This window comes from Pseudomyrmex gracilis, unplaced genomic scaffold (assembly GCF_002006095.1).
Source record: "Pseudomyrmex gracilis isolate BER0280 unplaced genomic scaffold, ASM200609v1 scaffold_47, whole genome shotgun sequence".
Lineage (NCBI taxonomy): Eukaryota > Metazoa > Arthropoda > Insecta > Hymenoptera > Formicidae > Pseudomyrmex > Pseudomyrmex gracilis.
In genome coordinates, this window is record NW_018020631.1 from 38590 (window position 1) to 59196 (window position 20607).

General features: G+C 38.0%; 1 protein-coding gene across 2 annotated transcripts in view; it reads right to left on the minus strand.

The window, feature by feature from the left end:
* The window catches only part of LOC109853386 (paired box protein Pax-9), an 18244-nt gene extending 3597 nt beyond the window's left edge, over window positions 1-14647 (minus strand). The window contains exons 1-4 of one of the 2 annotated variants that reach the window (XM_020425465.1): window positions 13703-14647; window positions 13268-13469; window positions 9257-9296; window positions 4766-4986 (exon numbers count right to left, since the gene is read on the minus strand). In XM_020425465.1, coding sequence (XP_020281054.1) covers window positions 4766-4986; window positions 9257-9269 — 234 coding nt within the window. In that variant the 5' untranslated portion in view covers window positions 9270-9296; window positions 13268-13469; window positions 13703-14647. Of the gene's footprint in view, window positions 1-4765; window positions 4987-9256; window positions 9297-13267 lie in introns of both variants that reach the window. The other variant, XM_020425464.1, reaches the window with a different exon arrangement.
* Between the last annotated feature and the right edge of the window lie 5960 nt (window positions 14648-20607).

Sequence of the window (20607 nt, forward strand, 5' to 3'; positions counted from 1 at the left end):
ATATGGGAGGAGCTAATATAACAGCATATACTATAACATATACATATTAAAATGTAATCGTACGAAGCGCGCCGGGCTGTCCTACGCGCGTAAGACAGCCCGATGCACGCTTATTCGCGGATCTTTGTTAATTAAGATCTCGATAACTATTGCGAATCTAGCAAAATGGTATAGGGCTTGTCGACTCAGTTTTACTTCTTCTACCTGTCTACGAGAGATGTTACACCAATTCTGGGACACCCTGTATACATATACACACACACACATATATATACATACATGTATATATTTGTCAATCATATTTAATGCTCATTATGCTCCGTTTGTTAACGTCTTACAATAACATGTGTGAAATGGCCTTTTTTATACACACATAGAAAGAAAAAGAAAGAGAAAACAAAAAAGAGAGAAAGAGAGAGAAAGAGAGCCGAATTGTGTTCGTTATCTCATCATCAACAAATTAACACAAATATTATCATATTATAATCGAGTGAATTGTACACGCATATGTCGTTCATAAGAGAAAGAATAAAAAAAATATAACAGGGTCGTCAGTAACAGATAGCGAGAAGAGTCCTTTTGATGTGGCAAAATGTAAGTACTTTTTAATGTATTTCTCTTAGTGTAACCGTTTCATCAAAAGATCAAGTTGGCTGGTGCTAACTGCCACAAGGTTCACCATTGGTTGTACTTCCAAAAGGGGACTCCAGTGGTGCTCAAATCTGACAGTCCAAACGGTCAATTTGACTTGCTAATGAAATGGTAACATATATGTGGCACGCGGATAATTTTATGCTAACGTGATGGAAATATTATTCCGGCCAGATTTCAAGATCGCCGATTTCTTTGAGGACGAGCGGCGAGAAAAGTGGTGCAAGTGAGATGCACCGAGATTGTTGAAAAAAAGGTGATTATCTTCACGGGTCTGGTGCAGATGTTCGTGTTTCTTTTTATTTGCGGAATGTACTCGTATGTATTGTCAAATGAAACAGTATCATCCGAACGATTATACTGTTCCCACAGGAAATTCATTTTGCAAAGAAGCAATATCTTGTCATTTTGCGTTGATACGATCCGATGCGATGTCTCAACAAACAATTAGCGAGAAATTTTTCAAGATTATTCAGAAGCAACAAACTGCTTTTTTTGTACATACGTATTTCAGATTTAAACGATAATAAAAATGCAAAGCAAACTCTGCTAAAATATCAAGCTATCAAGTATAAATTATTGTTATTATGTAAAAAACAATGTTCTCGCAGGTGAAGACACGACTGACGGGGTTGTTTTAAGAACTATACCTCGGGAGTAGCGAGGAGACCCGGAGAGGGCGGTTTAATAGTTTGAGGGAGTTAGGGCAAGCATTGCGTGCTCCCGGGAGCATCTCAGATTCTAATCTGACACTTCCGTCGCGTCGTCGTTGCCACAATTACCCCGGGTCCGACTATATAGGCGGTACGTCGTCCTAATGTGTGCGAACCCTCACGTCGCCGCTCGAGCACATCGAAGCGCGGACACGTGCACATGTGTGTACGTGTACGTACGTGTATGACTGTCGGAGGAAATTGGCCAGGCAGGATGGACATCTGGCACACTAAACGTTAGATAACCCGCGTATACCGGCCTACGTGAACAGGTTGACCAACTTGATAATTATCGCGCGCAAGTTGCCCGCCTCGCTACATGCGTCCCCGCGTGCTTGTCAATGATAAGAATGATGATGATCGTCGACACCTTTCGTTTCATTTTTTTCTCACCCCACCTCTTGGCTGCGAGATATTGTTGGACACGAGACGACCAAATCAGCGTTTTCTTTCGCTTATCATAGAGAAAGCGGAATATATATGTAAAAATTGAGACATCATAAAATTCAACAAAAAAAAATTCTAACATATTTACATAATATTTGCAAAATACAATAAACTCTCTAAACGTTAGACAGAGTAGAAAATATTATTTAAAACCCAAGTTTTTCTATGCTCTCTTTAAAAGAACAAATTACAATTTGTTTCTATTTGTCATGGTGTTCCAGTGTTGCTAAGTCATGCATAAAAAAAAATATACGTTTGAACGATCACGTACACGTGTATTTCGAGACAATACCACGAGCAAGATCTTAATTGCCAGATAAACGGAGAAAAACGTCCGATCGTTGAGTGTGAATCGTACGTCGAGATAACGAATGTTTCCCGAATCGAAGCCGTGACAATAATCATTCCACGGTAAATGGAATTCCCTTGACGATTTTCAAGAAATTCGCAATTGCAAATCTAAGATAAACAAATAGGACAAAGCATCGACAAGTACGTCCCGTCACTGTGTATTATCTGAGTATTGTTATATTGTTACTTGATATAGAAGAAACTTGGAGACGGTGGTAGCACACGATATATTTTTCTTGACGTTCCACTTTATTATCACGACTTTGACGTGGCCTGTGCATCTTTTATGAAACAATTTTCTCTGTCGTGCCGCTGGTCTATTATTCGACATGTATTGCACTGATACGCACACATATATATACATATATATACATATATATATATATATATATAGAGAGAGAGAGAGAGAGAGAGAGAGAGATAGGAGAAAGTACGCGGACATGCCTCGAAAATGTTACGTACTTGAGTACACGTGTAGATCTGACGATACTAGTTGCTAGACTAATTTCACGAGATTGCACGCCAACGTGCATCGTGCAATCATGCATCGATGCACGGGACAGACGATTGTGACGTCGTTATAAGAATTGCATCTCTTTCGAAATTAAATTTAATTAAATATATTACTATCAGATCTTATTGTAAATACAAGGGATAAATACAAGTAATAGACGAAGCGCTTGAGAAATAAAATATAGTTTGAAAAAACGCAAATCGAATTTGCGCTGAAGATTGTGACCAAAGGGCAGTATCGTGAGATACGCGCTAAGAGCGCGGACAGTTGTAATAACAGACTCAAAATAAAAAGAGCAATCTCAAAATGAAGAGTTATCTTGACAATGTATGTTCATCTTTCGTTACTCAGCAAGAAAGTCGGAACATATTTCTTTGATGAAAATCGACATGAGGGAATAAAAGAAGCCGATTAAATGCCGGTTTTCGAACGCTCGAAGAGTTAATATTGCCCGAGCAAATCAAAGGGTTTATCTAGTAACCATTATTTAATTATCGGAATAATGTTCAATCGTTGTAAAAGCTACTCACAGACGCGGACAGTGACGAGCCAGCATCTTATCTAACGATCATTTCGAGAACATCTTTTGTGCGGACAACGGTGGGCGGGCAAATACATTGCACGTGTACAAGGCAAAAAAGTGATTTTTTATGCACACTTGTCTCTCTACATTTCTTTTCAATTTTCACAAAAAAGAAACAAAAGCAAAAAAAAAGAACAGAAAAAAATCGAAAACAAAAATTTCTCTGAACACAGTTAATAGACTTTAGAACTGATCAGTATTAAACGCGCGACCATTATTTTGCCACGGGACTATTTTGACGTGTATAAATAAAATAAAACTAAACTACGGTAATGGTAGATGATGATTATCATTCACATCGGAGAGTAATCGTGCCGCCACACGAGCCGGAATTTAAACGCTCTCTTTAAAGTTCCTAACGGCGAGCTACGTCTTTTCTTTTTTCTTTCTATCTTCTCTTTCATTCTTGCTGGAGAGTATTAAACTCGTATTCGTGTAATTCAAAGAAGGTCGATGCACGCCGACGCAGATGTTATTAAAATAAATTCATTAAACTGAAACGCACGCAGAAAGTAACAGTGATGCGCCGCATTCTCGGTAAGACTAGTGTAACGTGTAAGAAATTGCCTGTACATATACACATCGTGCAATTATAGTATCATTAGCGGCACTATATGTATACGCGATATCGCATGAGTACGCGTACATAGCTCGTCACTGCGTTAATCGGTGCAGTTTTGCGACGAGCATCCTTAGAAAAAGAAGATGGTCAAACGATGTTCTTGAAAAGGTAGACGTTGCGAGTAGTAACCATTGTATGAAACAGACATGTAAGTAATAAAGTGAGTGTGAGACGCGAACTACAACATATTGTTAAATTTCGCTGACAATAAAAATATTAAATAATATCTACTTTGTGTCAGAGAAATTTTTTGTTGTTATATTTGAATCAAACAATGATAATTTCATAAAATTGAATCGATTTCAGAGCGATCGAAACACCGAAAAAAGGTGACGCGACTTCTTTGTCGATCGATAAAAGGTTAATTTTTCCATGTCAATTGACAAGAGATTGATTAATATCGAGACATCGCTCGATGGCGTGCAAAGTTAGTACGATAGTAGTACGAGCAAGAAAATCGTGCAAAGCCATAAAATTATGTAAATGCTGCGCCACGGTCGCAAGGTGTTTGGATAATTGCACGCACGGTCAAAATATAGCCCTTACTTAAAATCACATCAGGAATACTTGAACGTGCGACTTTGTGCGAGACTCTCATCAGTACCGTCGTCCGTTAACACATATAGATGGACGATTGCTCGTCTTCACATATCTTTGCAGATCTAATCCGAGATAATCCCTTTTTAACTCTACTATTACTTACCGTTCATTTATTGCAGCAAATATGCAATTTTAATTTAAAAATGAATTTTTTTTTAAATAAATACACTTTGTTACATACGTTCAATCATACAAATTGATTTTGAAAAAGAACTCAATAACATTGTTTTATATATTACTTAATTCTGTATTGTGATAATTCTGCAGTATGAATAGCGTTTTACCTTTGTTTTGCTTCCACCGATACTACCGGGTCGAATACTTCCCGTCTCGTAAAATCTCGTGAGTATCTTGGAGACGCAGCCATGAGACACGAGTAGCTGCCGAGAAATGTCGCACGGTCTAACGCCAACCATGGCGAGCTGAACGATCCTTTGGCGCACGCAGTCCGGCAACGGCCTGCCGTTCACAAAGACGCCGCCTAATTGATTCACTCCGGCTTGTCCTGGAACAGTCGGTCAGTCGTGTCATTGCAGTAATAAAGCGAAATAATGATGACACGATAAGACGCCCGCCGGTCTGCTCAAGTTGCCAGTTTGAGATTTAAGATTTTGCGATGATGCAGTAACATTGCGAAAGGTGTTTATCGATTTAAGGAAGAACCGAAATCTGCAGTAATAGCGCGCTTGCGCGGTCAGTCCGAAAAGGTCTCTCGGCAGGTGCATTTTTTGGTGTGCGGTCCTGACTAGCGCTCTAATGACATCGTTGCGACGCATATCACAGAAAAGGACAAACCTTTTTTCTTTTTATTTTTTCTCTTTTTCTTTTGGAAAAAAAACATATCTAATCATTATTTTTAGTAATATTATTTACGAAAAAAATCTCGCAGTGAACTTTGAGTTCACTCGTCAAAGTTTATTTATAATTAATGTATAGATACAACTAATGATGCTACTTGACTACACTTTTTCACAAGAAAATTTATGCGATAAAGATATTAAATATTCGTTGAAACGTGCAACGCGCGCGCGCGCGGACTGCTCTTTTTGACATGGACACATTTTTTCGTGTCAAAGTTTTATTTTGTCCTTTTTTATGAAGAAGCGCGCGCAAATTACTTCCTGTTTGCGCTGAGTCAGTATTTTATTTAAGAGCGCGCGTATTCTCCAAAAATCTTGCTCACAAAGTTCCCAATATGTAATGAAATGATATTGTAGTGATGGTAGTCAATAACTTCTGTGCGTAATAAAATTTTGACCGCTTTAGAGTATCATTGAAATATCTGTTCTCTAACTGATAAAGATTAATATAATAGTAATAAAGATTTAAAATGAAGTTTTGATCTATTTCGACAAAATATAAAAGTTAATAAAAAACGAACATATTTGTATAGTGGTAAATATTTTGATTTTTTGTTTTTTAGAAACGATGCGTTTAATTTTTCTTACATTTACATCCATAAAATGTTTAATCACCAAATTGAACGCCAGGCGATGTAATTTGTATTCAGCGTGTGCATGCACAGTGATTTAAACATGCACAGTGTGCAAGTTTAAATCACAAAGAAGACGACAAGTTATTTATGCATTACACACGCGATTATATCGCATAAGATATCGCATAATCTCATCAAAAATTTTGTAAAACCCGTAATACCCCGCAAATTTTTCTGAGCAAATAAAAAGTGGCAATTAGTCACCGATTTTATGTTCAACCGAAAACGAGTGTTTAAACGATTCACGAGCGCCCCGATGCGCATTATTAAGATGCTGAATAAAATGTGAATTATACGATAGTTCCTGTTCGTCTCTTCTGGCACGACGGAAACAAAATTATACGAAACGCAATTTTACCATTAAAGTAAAGCCGTATTATAAATTCTCGATTTCAACTTATTTGTATAGCAAAATGTCCTTAAATTTCAGATTGTTTTGATAGTCTGTATCGTCATCGGAGATTAGTAAATGATATAATTATTTTATAAGTGACTCGAAATTCCATTGAAATTTCAATTAGCATTCGACTGACATTCTAATTAGTGTTCCAATCGTAAATTTAAACCGGCAAACATTTCTCTGCTGACAGCGTAAACTCTGATCTGAAAAAATCTATATATCTTAATTACATAACCGTTATGGTAGCACACACACAACAAATACACAAGTTAAAAATTGCGACGATGCGATGATATATTAATTGTACACGTTAATGCAGGCAAAGTAAAGAAAAAAAGGTTTAAAGAGATTAAGAAGTTTAAATAACGGTCTCTTGCGTTTCCCATCGAAGCACTGTGAAAATAATCGTCGATCGAATATACGCAATAAGTGTTTAACAAATATATAATAACGTGGAGTGTAAAAGAGGATAATCGGATTTATTCCTGAACTTTTTTTTTTTTTTATGTAATTGGAGCTAAGAAAAAGGTTTCTCTCGCAGAAGCGGCGTTTACTAACGACGATCTCTCGTTCTTAAAGCCATAAGAGGACGAAAAAGAGTGAAAATAAATGCCGCGAGCGTTTTATATAAATCGTATCACGCGCCTTCACATAGAGAGATGTATCTGGATGTACGAACTGCGCATACCAGGACGATCGCTAATTATCATCCGCACCGACTAATTATGTCATTACCTCGATCACTGATGCCGACAGTTCCAGACTAGCTTAAGAAATAATGATCTCGATCGACCAGGTATTCTGACCAAAGAAAAACGTTTTAGTCGATTTATCTCACGTTATATGTGTTCCTCGAATTTGAACATTATTTGACATTTTATGGACTTACATGACAAACGACTCTGCGATTATTTCCGTAATATTTATTTTCTGAAGAAATTTTTACGAAAAACTTTTCTTCGAGAAAAGCCGATCACAGATATAATTATTTCTGTCTACATGCAACGCGCGCACATGCTCAATGAGGAATTTCATGTGTGTCTTTCCCTTTCCATTAAATTAAATAAATGCGCAATTTGCAAAGAAGTCATTATGCTTATGATTAAAAGTGCGAAAGAAAACATTACCATGGTTTTGTCGCAAGCGTGAACAAACGCGATATTTACAGGCAACGGACTCGTACAAAAAGGAAATGCTGATAATAACCATCAGTTGAAGGCGTGACGGATTGTCTTTATTGGATAATTTAAGGGTCTGTCGGTTAAAAAAAAAGACGAAAAGACACAGCCGCTAAGATCGATCTTGACTTATTTTTGAGGGAGAAATTACTTTTAGGAAATGCGCGTGTTGCGTGCTTGCATGCGCTTTATTCATTAATGGCTATATTCTTTGTTCAAATTGGCTTTGATTTTGCATATTTACTGTAACAGAGATTTTTTCTCAAATAGATAAATAAATAAGCGAGAAAGTTATTGGCTAAAATAATCTTATAGAAGTGGTAATGATGAAAACTGCAAAGTTCAAAATGCAAAGTTTTGTACGCTAACAATAAGAGAATAACATTTATTCAGGATAATTCTTATTTAATTAAGTATTTATCTTTTAGTGTCATTTACTTTTTTTCCGTTAAGACCACCAATTTGTGACACGAAAATGTGCAAATTACACACGCTATGTACTTTGGACGGCAGAAGACGGATGCGACACAAAGCGACAAACACGGCGGGCCAAGTTATTATTATAGCAAAAACTGGCCGAAATGGCATCTTTATCTAAGTGCAAATCTGGAAGATCCGCAAAATAACGGAATCACATGTTAGCGACACATATTCTCCATCACATACGCTGCAGTAAATAATACGAATTGCTCATTTATGCAAAGGACAAACATAAGGTTTTTTCGAGATCACAAGTGCATAAAGGGATATCTCCGAGATATAATACTGGTTAGCTTAGAATTAGTCGGCTAATGCGAGCCACAACGATCGCTATCTCGCGTTGGCCATTTAGGCTCTAACCAAACTCTCTACACCTGCCTGCTTGCCTGCCTGCCTGCCTGCCTGCCTGCCTGCCTGCCTGCTTGCTTGCTTGCCTGCCTGTCTGCCTATAATCACAATTCGTCCATGTTAACAGATTTTTTCTCCCTGATGAGGGTGAGCACGTCGCGCCGATAATCGCAATGACGTACCAAATGTCGAGTAACATATCTCGCGAATTGACACGTTTCAGTCACTATTCAACTATCGCGCTATCAGACTTTGTCATCATTTGTCTTAAAAGAACGCATGCAAGAAATATGTTCGAAATAAAATATATTAAAAAAGATAGTTTACAGCGGCTATTATTAAGCTTTTATCCTTTAATGATTATCTGTGATTGAGATGTGCTGATATTTAAAAGATATCATACGTAATACATGAACTTCCGTTGATAACTAAGAGACTACTCTGAATCTGCGAAGACGCTCATCAAAGTTCCTGATAAAATCGTCTTCTAAATACATTCTTGTTAACAATACTCTTGATATATCGATGCATTTCAAAACTTAATTCTGTTTAATTGTTAAAGTGTTCTTTTTCTTTTTGTTGACGCAAATTAAGAATTTAGAAAAGCTGACAAAAATTGAAAATAATTGAAACAATTACTCTCTTTAAAAAGTACATATAATAAGAGTAAAATAAAGCAGAGAGAAACATGATCAAGTTCACTTTTAAATACACAAACAAACTACAAAGGTGCCGAGTTGGATTAGGTTTGGTCGGTAACAGAAAAAAAAGTTGATAAACTTTCATTGTAATTAGACATATGATTAATACGTTTGTGCAATAAAAAAGTTAATCAATCTGAATAAAAAGAGAGCAAATGTACGCGCGTACTTACCAGTGTGCGGCATGATGACGAGCGATCACTGTTGTTATATCTGAAACAGAAGAATATACATGCTCATTAAAGTTCAACAACAAACTATAAGTCATATCAATACGTACAACATGAAACATAGTGCGCATCGCCGTGTTAGATTCATCGGTGACGTATTTCAGGCACGTATACATAGCGTGTATGCGTGTTCTTGCCGTAAGATGTATTATAGAGTATATAGCGGGAGTATAGCCTTCGCCGTTAATGAATTTAAATGTATTCAAAGGGCGCGCTTGACGCTTGACATGGCAACCCTTAAATATGCAATCGTACCGATAAGCCGAAGCGCCGCAAAATATTGCTGGTAGACGCTAACCGTGACTCTCATTCCTGAGTAGATAGTCTAGAAATCGGTGCGACCGTTCTCCGAGAGCATTAATAATACTTTACTTTCATATTTTTTCATTCTTGCGTTAATTATACATATACATAAATTATTTTGCAGAGATTATAAAATATTAATATAATTAAGTATGTGGCATACCTATAGATTATTTTCTACAAGAAAATTATATCACTTAATAGATATTTTTGTATAGTTACTGTTATTACTCATCAGACTAATCTTTTTGACAATTCCGTCTTTTGACCGGATATGTTCACCACAAATGTGTGATCACCGAAACGGTAGAAATTACGATTTGAGAACTCGCACTGAGAAGAAAGAGCGAGCGGAAAACTACGTGGAATGCGTGCGTAGCGTGGCGGGTGGCGTGTACTTTGTGATGCAAATTAATGCACGATTATCGAACCACCCCTTGCCCGCCCTTGTGCGACCACCGCACCTCCTTACTTCGTCGTTACCCTTGCTTTCCTTCGTGCAGGTGTATACCTGTGTGCACACGCGCGCGCATGTATACATGAGTGCATACAGCGCGACACGTACTTCGAGGTGTACTTGTAATAAATACGATATGCCTTTACCCCCTTGATTCGATGCTTAGCCTTACATTAGACCTGGTTACACGCTCGCACCCTTCTCTGACCTAAGCTCTAATCTGATGTAACTATTACATACGTTACACGCGGTATCCATATAAGCAAAATGGCTATGCCGTTCAGAGCCTTGACGAAACCTCATTTTTTTCAAGTCTAATCATCATCGTGTCGTCGCAATAATATATGTATGTAGGTATTTGATTTTTTCTGGATTGCTACTTTATATTGCGTCTCGATCGAGAGACTCTATTATCCTTTAAGCTTTTGACAAAAATATAGTATTTCTACTTTCTAATTTTTCTCTTTGTATACTTTCCTTTATAAAATTTTTTTTCGGAAAATCCATCATTTAAACTAAAATATTTTTAGCTTTCGGAAAGTAAAAACAAATATCAGAGCAATATCAGCAGCATCAAATATTAAAGTTAAAAAACAAATGTTTAAATTATTGTTTAAAAAATACAAACAATTTATTGCAGAGCGAGTCAAAATGTTAAGATTGAGTACTTATTATATGAATTACGATCATATTAGTCGATTTCGACAATGACGACAACAAGTGACAAAGAGCACATGAGCTTTTTGGTTTTTTTTTTTCAACGAAATTAGAAAAAGAAAGAAAAGGAGGGGGAAGAGAAATGTGATTCGACAAAAATGCTAGCTGGCAATTCGATTGGTCTGTATCTCACGAGGATAAAGACTCTCGTAATGAGCATTGAACGATTATTATAAATCAAACGATCCTGGCCACGACAAGTCAGAGCGTCGCGTTTCTCGCATGCCACGTGTTTTGTTGATGTTACTCTTGCGAACACGTGTCCCACGCATGCCTTTCCTTTTTCGTTTGTTCTCCTCGACGTCGTAAACGAGTGCAACCATGATGTACGCGTGATTTTACGTCACTCTGCACGTCACTCTCCGAATAAAATAAAATCATTTTTATAGTTTTAGTAACTATATATTTCCTCTATAATTAATGCAAATTAAAATATACAAGAGAAAATGATTATTTTTCTCTATTTCTTAATTTGTAGTCTTATCTTTTTGACAGTAAAAAAAAGATTCATGTCGATTTGAGAACCGCGGAGTCGAGATATATAAATTGGTGGTAAGAGGTCACGCTTTTACGTACACATATGTATATATATATATAGCCCTATATATAAGCAAAATCTAGTTTTTGTTTATTCATTAGGTTACTCTCTCCGCACGCTTTAAGTTGTACGTGAAAGAAGGCTTCGTTGTAACGGTGATCACCGTCGAGAGAACGGGTGTCGACGGTGGAGAGAAAGAAAGGGCCCGGAAGGTGGACCAACCGACCTACCGCCATATCACTCCCTGATACCAGCCATAAAAATCTGAATATATTAGGCCTACATGCGCACGACATCTCGCTCAAATCGTGAACACGTTATTCGCGATAATCTACACTCGTTTCCAGTACACTTTGCACGTTTACTTGCGCACTCGAAGCGGTTACCTTGCATCGATTACTTTTTCTCGTAGCTCGTCGATAATAATACTTGTTTTCTTGTCAATAGTTAATCTAATTATTTTATAGCAATTTACTGCAATGGAAAAATTTCACTACAGAGAAGTTAAACGACAAATGTGTATAATATAACATAAGTATATACTACAAATTTATAGATTTCAATCGTCATCACGGTTCGATTGTATAGTACAGTATATACATTTGAACTTTCTGCAACAATTTTCAAGATTAACACTGATTATCTTATTTATAAATACATTCTTACTTAATTATTCTTTGACAATCACATTGTACTAAACATTATCTTAATCGTCAATTTATAAACAACACTGACTATTCTACTTGAAAATAGGATTTAAGATTTCTCGATCTTTGTATCGAAGTGACAAATAAGCTTTCGAGAGCATAGAGCGTGGTAAGAAAGATTGGCAAGAAGTGCGGGTGAAAGGTAAGGAGTTGAGGGAAGAGGGAAAGAGGGTAATTAGAATAATTCGGGCCGCTGTGGTTCACGCCACCCAAACGAATTTGCATTTAAAATGAAGCGATGGCGTGCTAAAGTACCACCGTACTTGTCGAGAAAAGAAGAAGAAGAAGAAGAAGAAGAAGAAGAAGAAGAAGAAGAAGAAGAAGAAGAAATAAAGAGAAAGAAAGAGAGAGCTTTGTTGCTTTATAAGAAACTTTACTATTTATCGTTTATTCCACGACCGAATAAGTATATGTATATATCCTTTCCTTCCACGGCCGCTGCCGTAGTCACGGGATTCGTTCACGTTCATGAAATATAGCCTTGTGATTTCCTTGTCGGTTTTTTTTCGTCTCACGGTCCCGCACCTTGTCGACTCCCTCGCGTTGTCGGATCATTATCGCATAATTAGCACTAGTGATTTTCATATTGCGTCATAGGCATGTGTAACGGTGCTACAATGATTTTAATTTGTCTAATGTGTCTTTCTCTATCTATCTATCTATCTATCTATCTATCTATCTATCTATCTATCTATCTATCTATCTATCTATTTCTATTTCTATTTATCTCTATCTCTCCTCTTTCTTCTCTTTCCAAAGATCTCGTTAATCCTGTTGAACAAAAATCGTAGAGGATTCTGTCTATTATCATATATTTTCAATAAGTGTCGATAAATATATCAATGGAAATTGACATTTTAATGTAAAATACTGCGCGTGTGAGACAAATACGTGTATCATTTATACACGTGTAAAATTACGTTCAAAAATATAATTTATTTTAGATTAAAAAATTATTATTGCTAACATCGTGGCAGATGAAGCTTTGAATGTAGGAACATCGTGAGACTAACTCTCGCGACGTTTCCGTCTAATTTAAAACAGTTATTCATTTTTTATCAAAATTTTTCTGATTGAATTTTATGAAAAAATTCGGGAACGATACTGACGAGTAAAATAACTTTTGAACATTTCGCAAACTCCAAGAAAAATCCAATTCCGTTCAGAATGACTAGAAAAACTGTAACTCAAACAGCTGAAGCAAAGAGTGAATTAAATTATTATAAACTTACCTGTTGATTTTTATGATGTTAGGTAATTTCTAAAGTACTCCTTAGATTTTGAATGACATCAGTTTTTCTCGAAGATCCTCTTCGTGCACGAAGTAGCTTACAAAGATATGCTTAATTACAAAGATATCGTGCTCATTTCGGTTCTCTCTTCGTTGTCGTTCCGCTTCAGTTTATCAACATTATACGAGTTTACGTCGCCACACTTCAATTTGAAACGAGACAATTTGTTGAGATGTTTCGTCGTTTTGACATACGACACGCGCACAATTCACGTAGGAAGTGATTTTGCGTTTTCACGGTAATGGATGTAAATATGACACAAAAGCCGGAGAGCCAAAAACAGACAGAGAAAAGAGAGAGAGAGAGAGAGAGAGAGAGAAAGAAAAAAAGATAGAAAGAAAGAAAGAAAGGCCGACTATATAATAGTACGCTTACGTGTACAAGTCAGTCAGACAGCAGAAAAGTTATTTCAACAATCACTTTCCTGCTATAAGAACCGATGATACTCTTATCACTGCGTTTCTGTCCGAATGTTCTGTTCTCTCCTTTTTAATTTTATTCTGCTCCGATAATCGCGCGAAAATATGCAATCAGCTGTTCTTAGTGAAGCCTCCGTGAGATGAATGTTCTTTTATTCATTCCCTCATAAAATTGGTCCAAAATCATCAGATGCTCATTTTTTATTCTCTTCGAAATCTGATTAATTGTCAAGGTCGTGACTTAACACTATTTTATGAACAAAACAATACTTGAACTGATCGTTATGATCGCGACAATCATAGTAGAAATATCCTGATTTCGAGAAGATAATCTTATTAGAAGTTGTCACAATCAAGCCTCCTCTGTAGAGAAAAGGCTAACGCTAAAGTCCTCGTGGAAAACTCTTCTGTTTTTTTAACAATCTCTTCGCATCGTTGCTGCACTTCAACTGTAGTTGGAATCGCTGATAACCAAGCGTTCAACTTCCAGTAGTCGTTCAAGGAAAGCCGTTTGTTTTGCTTGTTTGATTGAAAGTCGCAGTCATGCTCTCAATCTCGACTTCTTCTTCTTGTTCCCAACATATCCGACCTTCCATTCGAGTCGGCAGAGCACGTACAGCTACTCCTGGTAGCCAACGGAGTGGCAGGCTGGCGACAGACGACGCAAAGGCAAACCCGCGGTGGACGACTGCAATCGGCCACTCGGCAAACGCGCCCGAGAAGAAGGATGAGGAACGTCGACGAGAGGCGGAGGCAAGAGGGAGAAACGCGGGAGAGCACAGATACTAGAGAGTAGAGCACAGCGAGGGCGCGAGAGCGTAGCGAAGGATACACCACGCGCGCAAACGGGGAGAAACAGAGAAAACGAGAAAGAGAGAAAACGCGAAGAGAAAGAACGTGAGAAAAGGAGAGATTGTCGGCGCAGGATGATGTGGACCACGCGGAGGACACGGCGTGTCTGAAGTGGGCTCGGCCTGCAAACGGGGGTTACGGGCTTTGCTTTTGGTCAGGTCCCCCGTATTCTCTCTGCCACCGCCCGTGCCCGTGTCTACTCCGCTCGAGCGTACGCGTCGTGTATGCACGTAGCGCGTGTGTGTACGTCCAAGCCAGAGGGGAAAGAGAAAGAGAGCAAGCGCGAAAGCGCGAAGTGGAATGAGAGGGAGAGAATGAGAATGAGAAGGGGAGAAGGTGACAGTATCGTCTTGTCGCGTGCTGGATGTTGGCATCGGGCAGGTCCGCGTGACTCGTGGCTCGTGGCTCATGGTCCGAGTTATGTCTATAGCGAAATGCTGCCTGTAGCTTCCGTCGATCGGCAGAAAGAAAGAAATATAGAAAGAAAGAGAGAGAGAGAGAGAGAGAGAGAGAGAAAGGGGGGGAGGGGAAGAGAGCGAAAATTTAAGGGTGAGAGCGGGCAAATGTTCTTGCTCTTGTATGTACTTTTACTTGCTTTATCTTCTTTTTGCCAAATCTCTTCTGAAAAGATTTTACTTCTCTCTTTTCTTGCTATCTTTTTCTCTCTTTCTCTTTCTTCTTATTAGCCTTCTCCGCTTTTTTGTGTTTTTCGTGCGCACGCACGCACGCACGCACGCACGCACGCATACTTGTGCGAGGATAAGTAATCAGAAGAATAGTTGCTTTTTTCCTCCACGGAGGTTGATTACGTGCCTCTCTACCATGTATTGTAGATGTAAATAAGAGGTTTCCCGCATATTTCGTAAGTACATGTAACAAAACGCGCGATAACTTTTTGTAGAAATAACTTTCGTTATTGATTACTTGATTATTTAAAGAGACGCGAAAAAAGTAGTCGACATCTATTTTGAAATATCGCATTCCGTCGGTATACATCTCTCTTTACTCCAGTTCGTATCAATTGTTTTTTATTTAAATTAGTTGCGTTATGCTTATCACTCGTTTTGCAATATCTACTATCCACGCGACATGTACGTCTTCACACTACCGTGTTACGTCGAAAGTTTCTCAACGCTTCAAAACTTTTCCACTCAGTAAGGTGCACGCAAACGCAAGCACGATTTCTAGCTTAATAACTTTGATAATTTCGCATTTATTTGGAATGTAAAATTAAACGCGCGCGCGCTCGCGAATCTGCGAATGATTGTGCCAAAAGTAAAAGTATATAAGAATTACATAAATTAATATTAAACATGTTCAATAGATTATGTTGAAAATTTTACTAGTTTAATGGAAAGATAATCATTCAATAAGATGCAAGAATACAGCAGCATGTTTAGCGCTAGTGCGTGGCGTGAACCACGCAGACCTTTGTCTCTTACTTCCAAACCATGCAAGATGTTTGCAAGACAAAGTTGTGCAACAGCAGCTTTTTTGAGGAAGTAATCTGCTGGAGACGTCCAGACACGCAAAAATCTGTACAATCGATAATCTGTTCGACCGATGAGTTCCGCGAAGATTCAAATATGAAACTGCTCTGTCTCGCGAAATTCCTGGCGCAGACACAATTTCAGAGTCCTTGACTGAATTCTTACGCAAGAAGCATATCTTTTTTTTCGACAATTATATATCCAGGAACCTCTCTTGTGTCTCGTGCGAGCCGGCACACTACTGTTTAAAACGATTTGCTCCAATGTCGGGTTCTATACACCATAGTCAACATCCGATCACGAAGAACGCGAAGGTCGATAGGATAGATGTTATAGTATATCTAGATGATTTAAGAGGTTTCCATCAGTCATCCCGTCGAGAAATGATAATTTGCAGGTATACCAGCGTGAATATTAGTTTCGGCTTTTGCGTGCTCTCTTCGATCTTCTCGTGCTTTTCTCGTGCGCTTATCCTCCTGCTCTCGTTTCTTTTTCTCAGTTATATTCTAGTTTATTCTTGCACAACAAAAGCTTATTCGGATAGTCAGAAAGTTAAAAATATTATAGTTTAATAATGTTTGTAAAAATAGGTAATACATAGTTTTCCAGTACATGTTTGAGCAGAGAGTCGGGATATAGCTTTTTCATCGATTAACAGCATGAGTTAGTATGTTGTGTGTTTAATATATGGAGTGTCGAATGACAAATAAACACGAGGGTAACCGCTGTATTCGGTTTGTGCATAACGATCCCCCAAGGAGTAATTGTCGAACCCTTGAGTTCTGGCACCCTTGTACCTTTCTCTCTCTCTCTCTCGTAGTTAGCGCATGTTGCGCTTTTTCACGGATCATCGCCCACATTAACTCATTTCCAGAGAGAAAGAAATAGGTACTCGTCGCGATCGATCCAAATGTTTTCGCAAATAACTTTATTCAACTGTTACATCTCTCGCTTTTTCAACTCCAATCAATTGCGTTGAAGGAAAAATCATCTTTCTTGAAATTTATCAAAACAGTACAAACCTGATCATGACAAAATATAAATTTTAGATTGCATTAATATTATATTTATATTTTTTATATATACACATATACGTTACATATATACTTAACGAGACAATACCTCATTTTTCATCATATTTTAAAAACGCTTCTTTGTTTTATCTGCGCGAAAGTCGTTAAAAAACAAAGACGGAACGAATTCGGATGATCATTACCTATCTATCCTCAGGTATATGCCTTAGAACGAAAAGTAGGGTACGAAATTACGTTACTGCGTTACTTTATCAGATCCGACGTAATAGCAGCGATGCGACAACCCCTAACAAAGAAAAGATCAAGATCATTACGACAAATTAATTTATGGGTCGCTGCGCAGAATACTCCAAGAAGAAAGGTTTCTGCGGTATATCCGGCTGGTTCGAACATATCCTGTGTGTTCAGAACAGGAGACAGGTGAGCGATTTCAACCCTCGGGTATATCCCTTTCGCTTGGACTTGTTAGACAAATTTTAGGTTTTCCTATTGGCATATTTTCTTGTCGATATTAATTTTTGCTGTTATAAATTTCAGATATTTTATCAAAAATAAGAAATAAACCAAAGATAAAACTTGTAAGTAGAAAAAACGAGTATATGTATTTTTTTTCTCTTCTCGATGATGATCTTGATTAAAATTTACAGCTGCCTGTCGATTCATCAAAGATATTGAGAACGTTCCTTCCCTTTTTCCTTTTGATCTAGAAATCGTCTTTTTGATACGTCTAAACATCGCAAATTTCACGGAAGCCGGACCTCGATCAAATATTAATCTCATGGACGAAATTCCAATTTATGAAAAAGCGACGAAGGATAAAGAATCTACGGCAAAAAAGTGTGCACAAGGTGCACCCACCATTTTTACGGCACTATTAGGGCGAAGAAGGAATAAGGTTAAACATATTTCTGTTTTTTTTGTAAACAAAAACAAAAAAGAAATAATTCAAACACATTGAATCTTGTTGCAAAGATATATTTAAACTAATGTTATATAAGAACATTACGGGTATATTTTTGTCTTTCTATTTGTTGTTTTGAAAACTGCATAAATTTGCCACTTAATCAAGTTATTATTTATTGAATAGCATTTAATGACATTTTTTATCGATATATCGCACACTATATCCGAGATATACTGGATATGGTTGGCGGCTGGATTAAACTGTTACGTCCGCCCTCTTCCACTTACTTACCCCTGTCCGTCAGATGCTGTGCTTCGAATACCGCGGTCGAAGCTGCCTGAGGCAGCGTCGATTCCCAGAGTCGTAGGATCGATGACCAACGTACACCATCATCGCCCCGCTCGCACACTCCCTACCGACCAACCGCCCCGCTGGCACTCTTTACGACAGTGATAATATCGCGTAGTCTGAGTGGCCCGATGACACCCGCGCTGATACACCCCGGCCCTATCATTGGTCAGCCCGCCGGATGGATGGTATTAGAGGGTTTCGCCGATTGGCGGTCTCTTTGGAACGCCCAGGAAGGATGCGCAACTGCCAGGACATGCGTAATCCGTCGGCTTGATCGACGTTGAGGGAGTATAATGCGCGACAACGTAACGATCATTCCTATATGTATTAGATGTACCACTACACCAATTCTTCTCTATAGGCGACACTTGACATTCTGCGATTGTAACTGCCTCTCGTCTTTGAACATATTGCAACTACGTTGAATCTCAACGAATTCATTTTTAGTTAAATCCACGCTGCTTAAAACTTAATTGGTATTGTCTAAAACTGAAGATGCGTCTTTTAAAAATCCATATCATTTCTAAATTAATTAATACTGTCATACTTACAGAAATAATGAAACGTTTTCTTCATATTATAGAGAGAGAGGGAGAGAGAGAGAGAGAGAGAGAGAGAGAGAGAGAGAGAGAGAGAAAGAAAATATTTATTATTACAATGATGTAGAAAAATTACTACATGTGTACAATCACAGATTTTTTCTGTAATGGTTAGCGCAGTGGCGGACACCACGTCGCAGATGTGGCATAAAATATTACAAATGTTTGAAAAAAAAAAACATTCTTTGTTATTTGGGCATACCTATAGTTTCGGGGAAATTCTCGACATGGCGCTTCGGGGCAAAGCGCATACTGCAGCAAGCCGTGAATTTCGATAATTGCAAGCAATTGCTTTATTATCCTAACAGCAGGTGGCAACAATGGGTGATGCTTTCATTTCTGTTGGTGCCCCATATCTTTGTTATACAAACAGATCATTCTATTTATCTCACCGTTTTTTTTGTGTATCATTCCGAAACTTGACTTTTTTTAGAGTTTACAGTATGAGCTCAAAGTACATCTTTCCTCGAGAAACAAGTAGAATAAAAGAAAGGTGCTGCGGCAAGAGCAAAATCGTAAAAAAAGATAGGGTGATCAAACCTTCCTTGCCAATTACCAAACGAGTGCCAGAAAACGGGTGAAAAAACAATCACGGAAAGAGTGAACGCAACATCTCGCAGCTAAGTGGAATTAGCTACAATTTGTTAAAGTTTGTCCCAAAATTGTCAAGAGAAGCAATAAAACACGCTAAATTATTACATACATCGCCGATGTAATATACTTATGTTTATTGCTGCAGGCTATTCCAAATATTAAAATTTTCTCTATGTTGCGAACATCTTTAAAGCAAATTGTATTTTTGTTATTTTTAGTTCAATTTAAAAATATACAGACCTACAGTAATATTGTACAAGTAAAGTATCTAAGTAGATTCTAAAAAATCTTATTGTTTTGATTTACAACTAAAATAAAAGATTTTCCAATATACGTATGAAAAATGTGAGACGGGTACTGTATTTACGTGTTAATTACGCTCGGGTCTCGTACATCCAGCCGTTTTGTCGCAATAAAGCGATAAATTATAAATCAGACCTCTCCGTCTCACGAAACACAATATCGCGACGTGTTTTGTCATGTATTCACGTGCTACATTATTACATAGGCAGATGCTAAACGCTTCTGCGCCTGTATGTCTTATCTTCACCGCCTTCTTTTTAAACGTGCGCTTTTTTTCACGTCATTCCCTCTTTCTCTTATTCTAGCTCTTGCGTCTACTATACTTTTAAAACACCAGTCGCGCGCGTGCTCGTCCGGTGCCTGATTCGGAGCGGTTCTTAATGAATTTCTATGCGGCGAACGCACGGCTCGCCGCGCCACCAAGATATTAATCGAAGGTAGATAGGTAAGGCGAAGTAGCTCGCCTCCTTTGATACGATTTGATACGGTCGCGCACGCCCCGTCGTTATTTGAAACATCATCTGGGAGTATTATTCATCGCGTGAGAAGAAAAAAAGAACGACAAACCACTAAATTTCAACGTCGACAAGACGATCAATATACGTTGTAAAAAAATTGTATCGGGCCACGTTTGAATGTACTGTGAAATTTGCATTAACTTTGTTTACGCGTGCAACGAGTTCGTCGGCCACGATGTAAGACAAAAAGTGATATCGCACAGGATATGCATGTCG